General features: G+C 42.8%; 1 protein-coding gene across 1 annotated transcript in view; it reads right to left on the bottom strand.

Annotated features, from left to right (window-relative positions):
- TBCD (tubulin folding cofactor D) overlaps positions 1-18087 on the bottom strand; it is a 2329415-nt gene that overhangs the window by 1884602 nt on the left and 426726 nt on the right. Inside the window, exon 9 of the mRNA XM_085616794.1 lies at positions 724-769. Coding sequence (XP_085472920.1) covers positions 724-769 — 46 coding nt within the window. The remainder of the gene's footprint in view (positions 1-723; positions 770-18087) is intronic.

Here is an 18087-nt window from a genome sequence, read left to right as displayed (position 1 = left end):
GGTGGGAGAAACAACACGGGGAGGTGGGGTCTGAAGCAACACCAACAGCTGTAAGCAACACAGGGGGTGCGGGTGAAGGTAAGCAACAGAGGGGATGGGGGACCAGACAGGAGAGAAAATAGCAATGTGGAGTAGGGAGCACCGGAAAGAGCAACATGGAACTAGAGGAGGGTGGAGCACATGGAGGAGAAAGCAACACAGGCAGGGGAGGAGATGCACAAGGGCAAGAGCATCACACCGCGGCTAGGGATGTTCCACACAGGCAAAAGAGAAGCACACTTAGAAGAGCGCTATAAAACACATGCACTTTTATGGAGTTCTTTAACAAAAACAAAAAGGTATTACCTGAAAAAGCAGGCAGTGTAAAGACAAAGTAATGCGTCAATGCTCCAGGGGAGGGACAAACCCAAGAAGAGGAAGGGAAACACAACCATGCTAATGAGCAAGAAGCAAATGAGAGTCACATGGAAGCCAACCAATGGAAAACAAAGGGCGGCCTCTAAGCTTAATGTAATCTAAAATAGGTTTCTCAACCGACAGCACATGAACTGTCTAGTAGGCATGGCCTAATAAAATGTATTAGTAATCAGACTAGATAAAATCCATGTATTTTCTCATCAGGTTACAGACTTCTGATGAGAAACATGAAAAGTCAATATTTCAATTAAGTAGAAAATATTAATCTGTTACTTGTTCTCATTCAAAATGCCATTCTTGCCTTACCATAGGGTAAACAATCTTCTCTTTTTCCATGTCTAAATAGCTGTGCCTGTTAAGGGTAAAAACAGATTTTAAACAAAACACTGATAAAATGTGAGTTTCATGTTTTCTATTAATTATTTCAAAAGGACAAGTAGTGAGCATGGCACACCATTAACTATAAATATGGGCACGAACAGCAATTTTAATTAGCATGTATACAATAAGAACAATACTTTAATAGAAACTTAAAATTGAGACCTACAGAATAGATTCCTACCAATAATCGTACCCTAACCTACAACCAACATTATACAAGATGGACAATCAGATTACCTTCCAATAACATGGAGAGATGTAAATAACATGTTATTATATATAAATAAAAGAAAAAATAAATGGGGACATTTCAAACCCGGGCATTCTACTGCAACACACAAGAAATAATCTTCACTATCAAGTTATTTCTCCTAAATAGTTTCAACTTTAATATATATTTGTAAACAATATTTATTAGAGTAAAACATTATGAACACAAAACCACGGGCTGTATAATTGTATAGGACCACATCTGATCTGCCACCCATCCAACAGAGTACTGTCCGATTAGACACTATTCATTCTCAACAATACCAGTACTACACCAGGCATTACTCATTTTTATATGGAGACAAACAGGAACATTTGAGAAAACACAAGAAATTATACTTACAGAGGATCCAAGACAAATTGCAACACAAACAAATGGCAAATAAGACATAAAAAGCAATTCACTTACCTGCACAACATCAAAAATGTATATATTTACACCCAACATAATCTCATATTCCACAGAATCAATATTTTCCTGAATATCACAACTTCATTCTTAGTTACTATTGTCAAATACATCATAAATTTTGTTTTTTATAAGAACAGCTTACTTCCAGCCATCTAAGCTCTCACAATCATGTTTTTACTACAAAGCTTTATATAGCATTTAGGACTACCCTGTGAGAAACCACTAACATGCTCAAAATATTAAACAGAAGAACTCCTAGTAGTTATCCAAGAGTGGCATAGTGAGAACTAGGCACAGGTTAATAAAGACACAAGGGGGAGTTTGACACTAGAGATAGCAATCAATAACGGCCTAAGACAGGGCCTTGTATTGGCCCCACTCCTTTTTGCAATTTTTCTTGCTGATCTACCTTCCTCTTTAATGACGGAAAGAGGTGCAAGCCCAAAGGTAAACGGGAAGCATCTGTCCTGCTTACTGTATGCAGACGATTTAGTTATCCTTGATCAAACAGAACGGGTCTGCAAAGGAAGCTAAATGTGTTCGATACATATTGTGCATTTAAACACCTAATAGTGAACATGGATAAAACAAAAATATTGTGCTTTGGAAAGAGAGATCAAAAATGCAATTGGTTCTTGGGGCAAATGAAATTCGAAGTTGTCAATGAGTACAAATACCTGGGAATATGGTTTGACAAATCTTTAAAATGGGGTAAACACCTAGAGGCCCAGAAAGCCAAAACTTTAGCCATTGTTTGCGGGTTGAAATAATTCATCAGTAATTATGGTGCTATGTCCCACAGACGCTTGTTGAAGGCCTATAATGCAATGATCCCTCTTCAATTGCAGTATGGAGCAGAAATTCAATGTTTAGGAGGGAGAAGCTCCTCGGACAGCGAGGAAGGGAAATGTTTAAAAACCTTGTTGTCATTGCCTAGCTCATCAATGATACAGGCTATTAGGTTGGAGCTAGACTTGTTATCATGGAATGTTCAGGTCAGTGCTTCATTTGTAAAAATAAAAAGTGCCGGTGCTCAAATGTTTTCATAGAAGGCCACCACCCCGTTTCCTGGCTCCACCCACATCCTCCATTGGCTCGACCCACTTTCACCTTTGGCTCCAGTGATATGTACCTCGTAATGTGACCTAGATAAGGACTGATGGAGCAAAATAGGCTAATAATGCTAATAAGTCAAAAACAAGGGAGGCTTTGTGCAGCACACATCCTGAAATCAAATATTTGGCTATCATCACAACATTTGGTCAAGCATGAAAACCAGGATTGATTCCAGATTCTCCACTTTGACACTCAGCAATTCACCAATTATATTTAGATGTGCATTTATTTCTGTCATCAAAGGTAACACTTTATCCTTAATCCATGGGGGCATAGAATTAGTGCAGGGGTGACCAGAGGAATCCGCATTTTATTTATTTTTTGCAGTTTTATATGGTGCGAACCCTGTCGCGGATAGATAGAGGAGCACTTCACAACAGTAGACACAAACTACATTACACTTTTTTCCAGACACATCCAGATATGCTAGAATTCAACGGGTGCTGCTAAATCCAGGTATTTGAACCTGCTTCCCTATGTCTCTCCCTTGCCTTCGCCTCCAGTGCAAGCTCCACTGGCTTGTTTTTCATCAGACTTTGTCCCTGAACATGACAGAGAAAGGCAGAAAATGGATAGTAAAGCAGAGGCCAAGGGAGGAAGTAGAGATGAAAAAGAACCTTCAAGAGCGAGAGGATAAAGAGTCAGGAAGTCCAAGAGGGGGGCAGAAACAGGCATTTAGTGGAATTAAAACAAGGCTGCCTTGGTATTTGTCGAACCCCAACATTCACAACAGGCTCATAAGAAAAACGTTAAGCCCTACAAATTAAGCGTTATTATACCGGTGTCATCTGGAGCAGCCAAGTCACCTTCTACATTACTGCAGTGAAGTCGGGCTCTCACGTGCAAACCTTTTGGAACGATCTTAAAATAGCACAAACTGCACGCCTCACCATCCCAGCCTGGGCATTGCAACTTTTAAAACTGTCCAGAGATACACACATTTGCATATAAGCATTCAAAATGGGACTCATTTACATAATGAATGGCTGTCCTCTATGCCTGGCAGGGTCCAGCCATGAGCAGCCCTTCTTTAGACCCTGTGAAGCAGGCACGCTCAGGAATGCTAAGTGACATGTGCACCTGTCCCTGTGTCTTAACCTTGTGCACGGAGAGGGCGGGAGCAGAGCCCCACAGTGGTCGAGTGGGGGGTATGTTCCTGCTCTCGGGTTGGAGGCTAGGCTGGGCACGAGGTGTAGTCTCCGAAGCTCTGACCCCTCCCTGTGCCCCAGACGGTGCCCACCATCCCTGACCAGCTGGATAGGAGGGAGACCCCGAAGAAGGCCCATGTGAATGTATGGTAAGGGATAGAACAGAGCAGGCCCTAGACTCAAGGAAGGTCCACACGGGTATACTAAACGAGGGAGACCCTTAAGGGGCATCGATTACGAGGTCGATAAGGAATACACACAGAGCAAGAGGAAAACCTCCCAAGAGGGGCCAAGTGGAGGGTATGTGAGTGAGGTCTCTGAGGAAAGGTCCGGATGAATAATGAAGGGCTCTGGTGTTGGGCACTGGGTGTGATAAAAGGGGCGCTGCAGAGGAGAGGAGAGTCCCGAGGAAGTCTCAAATAGAGGCCTCAGAGGAAAGAAACCATTGATTTCACCGACACCCTGCAACTGCTCTGTCCCTCCCCGCCCCCTACACTCACACCCACACTATATCCCTCATCAGCATGGACAAAGTCAGCCACTGGGTGCACTAATCTCCCCATCAAAAGCCCCCACCCACCCAGACGTGTCACTACTGTGTCACATGGTGTGTAGCCAGGGACCTTGTACTGGGGTCTGTGGTACCTCACGGCCTCTGACTCGGTTCAGGTGATTGGCTTCACTATACGCAAGAAAAAGCAGCATTGGGTATTTTATGACTTACTGCGATCGGTTACTGCTGGTGGCACTGCCAGCCTTAATTAAGAGGCCTGCTGCGCAGCTGCTTCAAATCGCCCACCTCGACGTTGTGCTAACACGCTACCCGTCCACTGCAGTGTGTGTGTGCGGGGACGTGGTCCACCGTCCGTGGAAAGAATAAGGTTACGCACGGCACAAGCTGCCTGCCTAAGCCCTCTACCCTCATAGAACCAAATGCAGCCCAATTAGTGGCCCGCCCACCAGCAACACTGAAACGGAAAGCAAATAGATTTTCATAGTCGATACAGATTTATTATCGGGCTCGCTGCACTCTCTCAGCAGCACTGCACTGTCAGCAACACTCTTCTTCACGGAAGGACAATGAGACTGTAACAACGTGTGAACAACACTGCAATAAGCCGGCAATTATATTTAATGTACACATGGGTGCAGACTGCAGTGATGTAAGTTGGCAGTGTAGACCCGGCCCTGATAAAAAGGTGCCAGTGCTAAGCACCGGAAAGCACCGGCACAAATTAAGCACTGGTTCAGGTTCAAGTGAACTTACTTAAGTTTTGGAAATGGTTGGTGTCAGGTGAAGAAGCGAAAGTGTCACGATGGTGTATGAAGGAGATTCAGCGGAGTGAACTAAAGTGGGCGAAAGCAATAAGAAAGAAACTCAACTCCATCTGTGACAATCTGAAGGTGAAAATCGATCCCCTGTCCCGGCATATTGAAGAACCTAAAAGTGTACTAAAATCCTTGGGGAAGGAAAAGTTAGACTAATTGATATGGAGTATCTGAGACGATAAGAGTCTGTGCAATTTATGATAAATAGCTGGAGTATTGATAACTGGTACCCTTATCTAGACACCTTACCAAATCAATGGTTTAGAATGGAATTGTTAAGGGTGAGAGTAGGCATTAATCCCACTCGTGCAAATGTTAAAATAAAACATATATTGATGGATCCTGATGGTAGATGTACATGCGGGATGGGCATAAAATTTACTTGTTTACACATTTTAATGGATTGCCAAAAATTGCTAGCTCTGCAAAAACTGATTTTGCGTTAAAGTATCGCATTAGGTCACGGATGCAAGCAATAGAGCTCCTTATGGACATGCAGTTCCTTCATATTGCAATAGCATTGGCGAAGTTTATCCAGGCTGCTAAAAGGTTCCTTATGGAATAGGAAATGAAGGAGTGGACAGAGGACTGATAAATAGAGATTTAAATTGGTTAATTTTAATTGTTTTAAGTAGAAACCAAACGTTGGATCATATATGTGTATTGGTTCGCGCTCATAATTTGTGTATGGAATTATTTTTAACAAAATTAAGATTGATGCTAGAAAAACAAGTTTTCATGATATAAGGAGATAATGAGCTTGTAATAATTTTCCCATCTTCTTTTTGTGGTTCCTTTTTAGAATTGTAATCAACATATTGTGTTTTATGGTGTTTCATGGTGTTTTATGTGGTTTAAAGACCTACGGTCAAAATACTTGAACTATTAAACAAAATCAATTGAGTTGTTTTGGCCAAAACACCCCTACTGCTAAATACAACTGATTCACGATATTCACCCAGAATTGCACCAATTTATTAAAAGTATAGAGCAAGTGATCTAATACACCAACTGCATTCCCACAAGCCTAGCATTTATTGTCCATGACTTCACACCGACGTATCTTTATAGGGGGACACTAAAACCAACTTTAAATCCTGTGCAGTAAGTTTGGTTCGATTTAGATGTGTCAAGCAACTATAAGCCAAAGCTCACTCTAGTAGCTGAGCTAAATTTATTTTCAAATCCCCAAGGACACGTCAATGTTCATTCACTGTCTTACGAAATCTTTAAAGTCCGCTGAATTTGCCAAATGGTTCCATATCCGAGAAGGTAGGCATTACCGTTACCAATTACTTCAGCTGTGGTTATCTGTTAATTTCAAACGTATAGATTTCAACTATAAAAATGTAAATGAAAAAGTGCTGCGATTGAAAAGGACTCCGATCCTCTAAATGACAGACTTCTCCAATTTGCCAAAACAACTTCATTTTCATTATTTTAATAGCAGGATCTTCCTATCAGATTGCATCCAAAAGAGTTCCCTTTCCTTCAGATTGTGCAGATGTAGGAAGTACCTTTTTCACCTCTGCAATTGGGAATGCCTTTTGTCTCTGGCTCCCCATCACACAGATAAACTAAAAACGTATAAAAATTCATTAATCTGGTTTACGGCATCATAAAACACTACCAAGTCTCTGGAACCTTCACAGGCTACTAGTTCAACAGTGCATGGACTTTAAGACCTTCAAGAAGCAGTGCTTTTGTCATCGGTCATGATACTGCAGATTTGAAACGCTCTGTCAATTAGTCTCCGATCCCTCAAACCATATGACACGTTTTTGGGCAAACGCTCTCATAATCTGCAGACCTTGAGATGAGCGCTTCCTTTATAGCTCCATTGCTCCTAGAAGCCTTTTGTGTTTATGCATGTATAAGTTCACTACCACAGTCATATGATTAGGTGAGAGAGTCTGGAAAGGTAAAGAGTCTAAAAGGTGAAGGGGAAAGGAAGGGAATTAGAGAGACAAACAATTGGAAATATCAGGGTTGACGAGAAAAGAGGGACATTAAAATGGCCAAAGAAGGAAATTTATGACGACCAAATAAGGAGAGATGGAATATCGGTGACCAGAAACAAAGAAGAAAGCCTGGAACCAGGATAGAATGAAAAAGCAGTAAAAGACAAGAGTAGAAATGAAAATGTGAAAAGGCAAGAAATCGTGAGGAAGGAAAAAGAAGGTTGTGCAGAGCATCAATAAGGAGATGATCTAAAGTCAAAAATGTAATAATCACTGCCTCAACACTAATAACAATAAAGTTAGCTAAAGTATCTAAGAGCAGCTAACTAACATGACACACATGATTAGGCAATTCCATTGCTGGCATTCTGTGACCTATTTTACTGCATCATGTAGGCTGTTCTGGAGCTGAGCGCACTGACTGGAATTAGGAAATGATCATAAGATAAGTGGCACCATGTAATACAGACCACAGATGAGACATCCCAACAAAGCCACAGAATGGAAAAATAAACAATTTCAAATAAATGTGCTGAGCAGTCCATATTATACCAATGTCACTACTAGAATCAACTTATATAGCCTATTTTGTGGTGCTCCTTCGCCCCCTAGGCTTCTGACAGTGAAGCACGCTTTCAGAAGCATGGGGACGGCTGCACAGAAAATGATAAGAAAGTGTCTCTGCTCTGTGATTTCTTGCGGTTAGGAGGTTTTAGAGTGGACAACCCCTGGGTGAGTAGGCAAACGCAGCTTACCTCTGCCACCCTTGAGCAATGACAAGCAACTGCAGTCCAGAAAATAATAGCAACCAGTCAGGCTTCGAGGGTGTCAGCTGTGATGTCGTTTATATGAACTGGCAGTAACCTAGGTATTAATGTAAGAAAGTAAAATGCAGCCCCCAGCTGGGTGGTAAAAGGCATTATGAGAAAAATGCCAAAGCACATGGTGCCTCACTGATTGTCTGTTGGCACTTGAAAAGGGGCACTGCTGGTATCAGCACAATTAATGGTTAAGGGAAAAGGCCGTGCTTATTTAGAGACACTGCATAGCTTACATGTATTTATTTATGTTTGCTTCGTCACTCTTCAGGGAACGGCAAACCTCCCTCAGGAAAAAAAAACATAGCAGCCATTAAGAGTTCAAGGAAACAAACCGGCCCTGCCCAGAGACGTTTCAGCACACGCAGCAGAGGCGGCAATTTGGAGCCTCCTGCCGTGCAGGTGTGGAAGGAAGGCAGCGCTCCAGGCTGTGCACCTGTTGTGCAAACGTTCCATCGCATGATCCCGGACACGAGTGGTTCCGCCTGACCTCGGACTGGAGAGCGCGCGGCTTCAGAACCACGGGGCATCCACCGTGGCTCCGGCTCAAACCCCCATGTTACAGGACTGGGAGAAGAGGGTACACAAGGTGTGTGTGTGTGTGTTCAAACGGGCAATAAGTAGCCCGCGCGACGCATTATGACCTACATTTCCACTACAGATGTAATAAAATATCTCGTTTTTCATCACTAAAAAAAAAAACGTTCATTTGCAACTTCTGGCCAGACTACTTGAACCCTCTTTGTGTGGGACGCCCCAGAAATCCGAGGACAAGGACCTTTAGGGCAGCACTAGGGTACTCATAATGTGCTGCCTCCACAAGAGATTATGCCACTCCCATTACTTCCTCCTCGGAGGGGTTACGACCGACTGCACGTTGGATGCGTTCAGATGACGTACTCATCGGAAAGACCTGTCTTCAGTCTGTACAATCCACAATACGACCAGGGGAGGATCCAGGCACTGCAGACTGACATACCGACTGGAAATCCCTACAATTATCTATGAAGACGTTTTGGGCATTGTTTCAAAGTTCTGTGGTACACGTGTGAGGCATTCAAATGGCAAACAAAACAAGCATTTGCAATGCAATAGGTCTCGCCATTACACGAGTTAAAGCTATTGGCATTGTAAATGACAATGCCAATAGGCATTGTTATTTGCAATGTCAATAGCTCAAACTCGCGTAAATGCAAGACCTAATGCATTGCAAATGCTTGTTTGTGTTGCTAAACATATCTTTGCATTATTCCAGGAGTGGTGCACGCCAAGGGAAATCCAGTGTTTGATTGCGTAGCCTTTTCTTCGTCCTGCTAATGCCGGGGCCAGAATGACTACAGGACTCAACTTGGTTAAGCAGTTGCGAAGTCCTTCCTGGCAAATTGTGAACGATGGTTTTATGTCATACTTTTGCATTGAAGTTATGTCCTGGCTCCTAAGACACAACTACATCAACAAACTATTAAATCAATTACAAAGCCACTTGACATAGCGTGAACGAGCTAAGAGGTTACTGCAGGAGGCTGTGAGAACAATCAAAGCAGGAGGCGGAAATGGGTGCCATTGAGTAGGAGAGGGCAGCCTCACCGGTTCAGCCTACAAAACGTGCACACATCACAAATCTGTTGCACTCCATCTCTCCTGTCTAAATTGTACTACCCACGTCACATTTCAGCTGCCAGAGTAGCTTCAAAAACTGTAATAAAAGTGCATCATGCTGCTGGCAGAGTTTGCGCAGGCTGTGGTGTTTCCCGGGAACCTCCAGCAGTAGGGAGCGTAGACAGAACGTAACAAAACCGGTATTAGGGTTGTAGTTCCCGGAAGCACAGTAACTATTTCAGACAGCGAGAGAAATAAAGTTAAAACATACATGCTATGTGACTTTTTATTTGGAGGATGCGCATACATTTTTAGGGACAAAAGTTACAATTTCGCTGCAGCTTACTTTAAAGGATTAACGCGATACCTTGCCGCGAGAAGTTTACGATGGGCCAACTTAACTTCAAGTATTTACAATGTTCGTTTCAGACAGCAATTCATTGTTCCTGGAGCAATGTGGGGTGAAGGGGGTAACAGTGGACGGGAGTTATAGGGGTTGGGAGGCGGGGTGGAGGACGCAGAAGCAACACGATAGAGGGTGTGGGGACAAACGTGTAAGCAACTCTGGGAGAGGATGAGTTGTTACGGGCAGAGCTGCCGACTTTGTAAGCCTGTGATTGTGGGCAAATCACCGTGCCCCCCCCAAAAAAAAGTTTCCTTGTGTAGCGTAACTAGTAGTCATGCAAAGCGTTTCAATACCTATGGATAGAGGCTGCGCTATGAAACTGCAACAAAAAAGAAATAACATGGGGTAGAGGGTGAGGTATGCGGAACAAACACAGAGAGCACGGGTGGCGAGAGGCACGCGGGCAAGCGCACCAGGAAGGAGGGCAAGCAACAGAGAGACTAGTATGAGGGAAGGAATAAAAACAAGGATGTGATAACAAGCAGGAAGTGGGATAAGGGAGGGGTTGGCAAATGGTGTGCATTTTCGCGGCCGCTTTGATGTTCTCAGTGGCCGCGCGGCTCACTGAGAACATCAAAGCTGCCGCCAAATGGTGCGCGCGCCCGGCGCACATGCACTGTAGTTGGCGGCGCACATGCACTGTAGTTGGGGGCCTGAAAGCACTGGTTTGCACTTCCAAATCCCCCATTTACAAAAGCTCTTGTGAGAGCAGCGCTAAAGCGCTGGCTCAGGCGAGACCTAAAAAGGGCAAACTCGAACACACTGCAACCCTATACAATGTTTTTTTGTGATGTGGTGTGTGTGTGTATGAGAGAGAGAGAGAGAGAGAGAGAGAGAGAGAGAGAGAGAGAGAGAGAGAGAGAGAGAGAGAGAGAGAGAGAGAGAGAGAGAGATAGAGAGAGAGAGAGAGAGAGAGAGAGAGAGAGAGAGAGAGAGAGAGAGAGAGAGAGAGACTGTTCCTGTCTGTAAGTAAAGAAAGTTTTGCCACTCAATGCGATACTTCCATGTATTTTATTTCTAGGGCAAACAGTTACAACAGCGTTCACTCAGGACGGGTTTCGGCTTATGCCTTCGTCAACATTTAAAATGCCATTTTGGTAATAGTATACACCGACAAGATATAGATCAGACCCTAAATCTTAAAAACCCCTTCAAATTTGCCAGTTAAGATTAGATACATTACCCGTAACACATAGTGGAATTCTGTATTTGTTTCTTGTAGAGTGGTATATGATGGTAGGATCGTAACTGCATAATGTTGTGTGTAGTCGCATATTAAAAGTTGATTGAGTTGGTATATGATGGCAAGCATATTCTTTTATGATGGGAGGTGTGTGATGGTGGTTTTAGTTGTATGGTCCGAGCCTAGATAAATGAAGTGACTTTTTAGTATTACGATGGTTGTATGAGCAGTTATAGCAATATAGGTAGGTAGGACACTGTATTCTGATCAGTTTTATAAAATAAGGACACCAATGATGTCACTGGTGATACTATCACGGATATAATTTGACAAGTAACCGGTAATGTTATCAGTTATGTCATTTGAGTTTTCATCTGTGAGCTTATGAGTGAGGTTATGAGCAGTGAATTGTCGGGGTGCCAGAAATGGATAGTGCACCCAACCATAACTGGTACATTTCAGGGGTTCTATGCTGTGTTACCATATCATCACTTTAACTATGTTTTGTCAGTGAACCTGAGTTAAAAAAAAAAAAAGATGTTCATGTCTTTTGACAAAGTATAGCCATAACTTCACTCGAACTATGTTTTTCGGTGAGTTGTTTTGAATATATATTGCTTTCACATGTCTTTGCTTTCTAACCCTGCTGTGCAAGGCTTTCGGTCAGAAGAAAACCCTAACGGTTGTCTGTCCCACAGTTCAACAACCTCTGGTGCACATGTCAAAGGTTGTGAACAGCAGGAATTTGCCGCAGGAGCTGGCCTTCAGTGAGGCCCTGCAGCCAACTTGCCTCAGGCAGACAATTGAATTTGCACCTGCTGTGCGTGGTCTTTGGCCATTCGCAGTAAGGGTTGCTGCAGGGCAAGACCATGTCGCGAAAACTATCATGGAATGGCAACTCCAGCTTTGCACAACAAAAATCCAGAACTTGGCCTCCAAATAAGGGTTGAAATAAGATCAGGTTCCTGATTCAAAGCAAAGTGAGGAGACGTTGGGAAGAATTGTTATATCATTTGGAGTGAACGTTTATAGTCTGCATGATCAAGCAGGCTGCTCATGGATTTCATACAGATTCTTACAAGAGGTTGAGGTGTGTTTAGTAGCTAGTAGGGCTGGTATTGCACAAGTTCGCAACATTTTTTCTGTAGGTAGTTGGTTTTGTATCACTGCGTCCAAAAGTGTTTTCACAGGTGACTGAGCGTGTCCATTGGTTTCACTTTGTCCGATTTCTTAGTCAAGCTGACAACAGAATGAGTTGAGAAAACTTTATACATTTTGCTATGCGCTAGTCTGTATACACACACCTGCTACATTTCTGGACTCCTAACCGTAATCTGACCAGGTCCATGCCCCCCCTCCCCTCCAATATTTTACCCATATGAGAGAAATAAGTAAAGAGAAAAAAGGTATTTTTGACAACATGTGGAGTTATAGCAAGAACATTATGTATGGTTTTCAAGTTTTTCTCCTCTTTTTCTATTCTTTGAAATGAACGCAAAAAGGGGAGTGGAAAATAATGTTCAAATGGGAATTCGTTTTCTAATCTAGATTAAATTATGCATATTTGTTATTATGCTGCATCACTTTTTCCTTGCTAATATTAGCATTCTGTTCTCCACACCAGATATTTTTCTCATTCTCCATGCAGTAACGGAATTGAGGATCATTCCCATGATGATTCTCCTGCTCCAACTATGCAGTTACAGTTTGTCTTCTGCACCTTCTTTCTGGTAGTGCAAGAATTCTTCAGTGTCCCCTTCTCATGTTTACTCTGGTGTCATGCAAAATCTTGGGGATGCATAACTCTCAGGTGCCTTCTTTTCCAGAATGCATTACAGGAATAGAAAGCTCAATATCCGCGACGTTCAAGGTCACAATGATTGCGATCGACCATCCATGCATTTAAGTTTTATTTTTTCTCTGGGTGGCAAGTGAACAATTCAAAAACAAATCTGCTTTCATCAGTAGATGGTTCCCCAATAGAGATGAGCACTTCTTCTATGTACTCTAGAAAGGGCCAGCTCTCTTCTCTGCCTTCCTACTGGAGATGCTGAGGACTCCCCGCTCTTCTCTAGATCAGAGGTTCTTAATCTGTGGTCTGGGAATCCATGTTCTTCTATGCTGAAGCTTCCCGTCTATGGCACCTCAGGAAAAGATAAAACTAAAATGGTTAAGGATAGACGAAAAGGGAGCAGATAGACTAGGGTTTTGTGCATTGCAGTACAATTATACGTTTAGGTGGACTAAACGTTGAGAATGGAGAATTGTTTCAGAACAGTTACATTTGGTGCCTTCACCTCCCATGGAAACGTTCAAGGTTACTCTTTCTCTTGTAAAAGATTTAGTCAAGAAAACAGGGGCTATCAATATAGCCACCGCATATCTGAAACGTGCTCCACTTAAAGCTGAAGTGGATGGACCCGTCTTCAGGGTGTGAAGTGGAAAAAAAGAAAACAACATGCTATGCAGAATAAATTGGGAAGAAGCTCAAACAACTGCTCTGTGGTTTATAGTCTAATTTATACTGTTACAGCTATTGTAAAATAGACCACACCAGCATCGAAGTTGTCACCAAACATCATTGTTGTCATGATGTTGGAACAGCCTAGCATACGTTTGATTTAATATGATGCCCTACCAGTGTAGGAACCGTCAACTCCAATGGCATATGGAGCCCTCCCCACAGCTGTGTTCAATCAACAAAAGTAACAAGGGGATGCTGGCAGATTACTGGAGGCAAGAATGCCCATTCACCTTGCATGTATGAATGGCCGGTGCCACAGAATGTCTCACAGGCAACAACCTGACAAACATAATGAGGCAAGACTCTACTCTTCCACTCATCAACCAACAGCAGTAAGAAACTATGACGTGTGTGGAGTCTGCCTTCAGAAGCACACACAGCCCAACAGGAGCTGCCCATGTTCCTTTTAATATTAAGGGATGGCACCGGTGGTGCACCCTGGGATGAACGTGAGGTAAGCCCGGAATATCACATCTGTGCCAGAGAGTGCAGTCAGCCCATGTCCGCCATGTCTCTCAGAACCAGCAGACAAGAGCTTCGAATAAAGTTGGGTGAATGGTCAGAAAACAATTTCTTTTTGTGGAGATCTCACCAGGTGACAAGTGTTGTGGAGAGGGAATTTAAAGGAGCGTATTGTTATTTCTCACTCTTTCCTCTCCATTATAAGCCATAATGTAGAAATAGGAGTAAAATCACCAGTTAGCTCTGTATCTTATGAAGCACTGACAAGGAATGAACAGCATGTCCACAGGCAGGATCCTGTTTCCCAGAATGCATGAACTCTTTTTTTTTCTTGTGAGAAAGGATGGAAGGAAACAGCCAATAAGATACCTCCTCGTCATAGCTTTCAGGTTCACAGATATGTCTGGGGACCAAAAAAAAGGCCCACTTGTGATGTTTGAAGGGGTGGCAAAGCTTGCATTTGGTCTAAGTATTTCAATATTTTGGGTTGGTGGACCCAAACTGTTTGCAATTTTGGAGGGGGGCCAAATCGGATCACAGAGTCCTTGTTGGAGTTCTAAGGCCTGGCTCCTTGGTCCAAAAACTGGAAATGTGGTTAAGACCAGATCCACAAACCACAATTATAGAGTCACGCTATTCAACTATTTAATCCTGCACATGTCATAAAAATATAGCGTCCATCTCGAATGGATGAAAATACTACTCTGAGAAAAGTGATTATTATTAATGTTCAAAAAATGCTATCTTTTAGCTTTGGCTCACAAGTTGCAGTGCAGTGTGGAGAGAAAGAGTACTCTCCAGCACTAGCCAAGGGGCCCGGACCGGAGATGTAACTTTTGGGAGTTAGGACTCGATCTCTCGGGCTACACCAGCAAAATTCAGGGCAAACTAGTACGTTGGGCACTATGCAGTTGCCTAGCTTCTTTAGCGTCCCTGAAGTTTAACCGGAGGCTAGTCAACTAGCCATCAGAGTCCACTCACTGGTACTAGTCATGAGTAGGAGCAGGTCGAGCTCTTTCTATCTTTTTCCACGGGTTTAACAGGAAGAGCAGCCCATCTCAGTCTGAAGGTAGGTGTAGCAGGTGCAGTGATCCTCGGTGCACCCTTTCTTTCTGAGGTCCACAGATTCAGCAGGTACAGTTCTTCTTCTGTACCTTCTGATCCAACGGTATTCTGAGGCTAGAAGCCACTTTTATGTCAATTTCGAGTTTGTGGGTGTGAAGGACTCACTACCAAAAGGGCTACTATTCCCATAGGACAATTCTACCTACGTTTACATCAATGCCTGTGGGGTTGGCACAAAACTATCCCACAGTGCACTTCTCTGCCCAAATCCAAGATGTCAGGACCCTTCTTTCCTTGGACAAAGACATGGTCACACCGCTGCGGTATGTCAAGTATAATTAACCACCCCTCCTGGAAACACAGTTCTTGAATGGGGTTTCCCCTTTGTAAGAGATGCCAACATGTCTATATGAGAAAAGGGAAAGGCAGGTTGCAGTGTGATTCTCATTTGCCTATCAGAGGGAAGCTGGGCCATCTGTGGTAACATCCCTCTTGCTATCCTGCTAGAGGAGGTCCCACCTCCTCCCACAAACAGTCCATTTGTTCCCTATTTCGGAGAGCACATCAAACCTCTTGACAGGAAGAAAGCAGGCTGTCTCAGGTGATAACTGCTGTAGTTAAACACTACTAGAACACTGGGGCAAGAAAGTGGTGACTTCCTTAAGTCACCTTTATATTAAAAGTTTATTTAAATCTGACTTCAGCAATAAATCGGGTTTAATGTAACAAATAATTTCATACCTTGAAGCACTATATGCAGTAGTTCCAAATGGAAGTTGGCACTTAGCACATGGGCTAGTGAAATCCCATGTGACTACCAGCCTTGCTACAGTTAAAACAACAATTTAGAGTTTTCACTGCCTGGACATATAAAGTCTAAATTTGACATGTCTGTATTTTTAATATCTGGCACTCTTCTTTATGGACCACGAAGGCCTGCCTTTGGGATGACCTACAAATGTTAAAATGAAAGGTTTGAACATGGCAAAAGCATTATTTTGCCATGCTGATTAGGCTGAAATGGCAGACCCAGAGCCATGTTTTCACTTTTTCACAGCAGTAGTGGCACAATAAGGGCTGCAGTCCAATGCCGACATTTGCCTTACTAGCTCTGGGTACAGATTGTACCATACAATAAGGACTTCTAGGTAAGTTAAATACTAATCCGGGATAAGCCAATTCCACATACACTTAGAAGGGTTAAGAGCAAATGCCCTGGGGCCTGGTCAGCAAGCCCCAGTGGCATCTGTCCAAAAATTGGGGGTGATCATTCAAAAAAAAAAAAACCAGTTCCTTACAAATACCATCAGAGAGTGTGCCGTAAAAGTTGGAATTTTTGTCACATATTTAGATAACCCTGACACATGATTTGGGCCTCCATGCAGCATAATCCTAGTAACTCTGACAATAGGAAAGCTAAGCAGAGTAGTGTGGAGGCTCTCTTATGATGATGAAATCTATATTTTACAGGGAACCAATAAATAGTTTCCCATGGTTTCAGTACCACTGCACTTTATGCAATAAAAGCAACCAAACATGTATTTTAATAGGATATGAGGAGAGCGGTAGAACGGAGGAAGTTGATTGAGTGGATTAGGAGCATGCCGCAGCCCTCCACCTGAATAAACATCAAGATGCCGAACCCGTAGAGTGACCCGGACCACACAGAGGTAAGAGTGTGGTTGATGCGTGCAGCGGAGGGGACACGGATGAGTCACCAATTGCCGGCCGAGCTGGTCCGGGACATCTATGCGGGCTATTGAACCGGAAAAGTAATGGTGTGGTCCCACCAGTATTAATGCGAAGCAAGAGTGCAAAAATAAGACGCACTAGCTAAACATAAAAATAAGGAATCCAGGATGGCCAGCCAACGAGAAAATACGGTTATAACATTAGAGGGAGTCGTTTTGATATGATGCAAATAATTGAAATTAACTTTTAAATCGACTCATGGGAAACAGAGTTGAAGAGAAGCATACTCTGAAATCGATGGGCGTGGAACATAAAGTAGTGTAAATTGCCTGACTAAAGTTTGGAATATTTAACACCAATTATTCTGGAGCAACAGTGAATCATAAAACAGATTGGCCTTGAATAATCATTGGATGAACGAGATGTGAGGTATTCTCAACCACAGAGGATAGAATAGTGAATATTAATGCAGGATATATAAAATGGAGGAAAGACAAGCAAAATGGAGATTAGCAGCGTAACACACCTTTCAGGAGAGTAAAAATATGAGGGGATCTAATAAGAAATCGGATGCAACAAATAAGACACCCACGCAGTTAGTGATGGAAATGGAAAGAGCCAGACGGGCAGAAGCAAAGCAATGGTGGGAGATGACCACCCCAACCAAATATCTAGAATGTAAAAGGGTTCCTAGAGGGTTGCAAATTATGCTATTGCCAACTTATGAGGACATGGATGAGGACTTCATTAACGAATGGTGTGGAAAACCTGAAGAATGCTCAATAAGGCCGATTAAAGACTCTAATAAAACATGCTGAGAGGAAAATGAAACTGCAAACAGAAAATATTTAAATCAAACAAAGAGTTGGAGAAATACAAGGAAGATACAATAGTAAAAGATCAAATTAACAAGATGGAGAAATCACTACAAAATTATGATGAAGAAATCATGGAACGCAAAGCAGGTAAATTCACAAGGGACAGACAGGACTATCCATATGGCTGCCCAAAAACTGATAGACTGAGAGCAAAGGAGAAATCAGGACCATATGTTAGAAATCTACCAAGAGAAAGTGAAATAAGCTCGGATGCAGGATCCAGTGCGGATGAAGCTTCAACTGATAAACTGGATTTTCACAAGGAACTGTGACTATTAAGGATGGCCACGCGACAAGGAGTAAGAGGCAGATTACAACAGGGTCATGCCAAAGATGACGCAGAACAAGAAGGGGAAAAAGGAAAAGGGCGAGGAAATAACACGAATCGCAAGTAACCCCAAAGGACCATGATGAGGAGAAAAAAAC

The sequence above is a fragment of the Triturus cristatus genome, chromosome 7 (genome assembly GCF_964204655.1).
Source record: "Triturus cristatus chromosome 7, aTriCri1.1, whole genome shotgun sequence".
Classification (NCBI taxonomy): Eukaryota; Metazoa; Chordata; class Amphibia; order Caudata; family Salamandridae; genus Triturus; species Triturus cristatus.
Note: the sequence above shows the minus strand (reverse complement) of the source record. Positions and strands in the feature narration are given on the sequence as shown.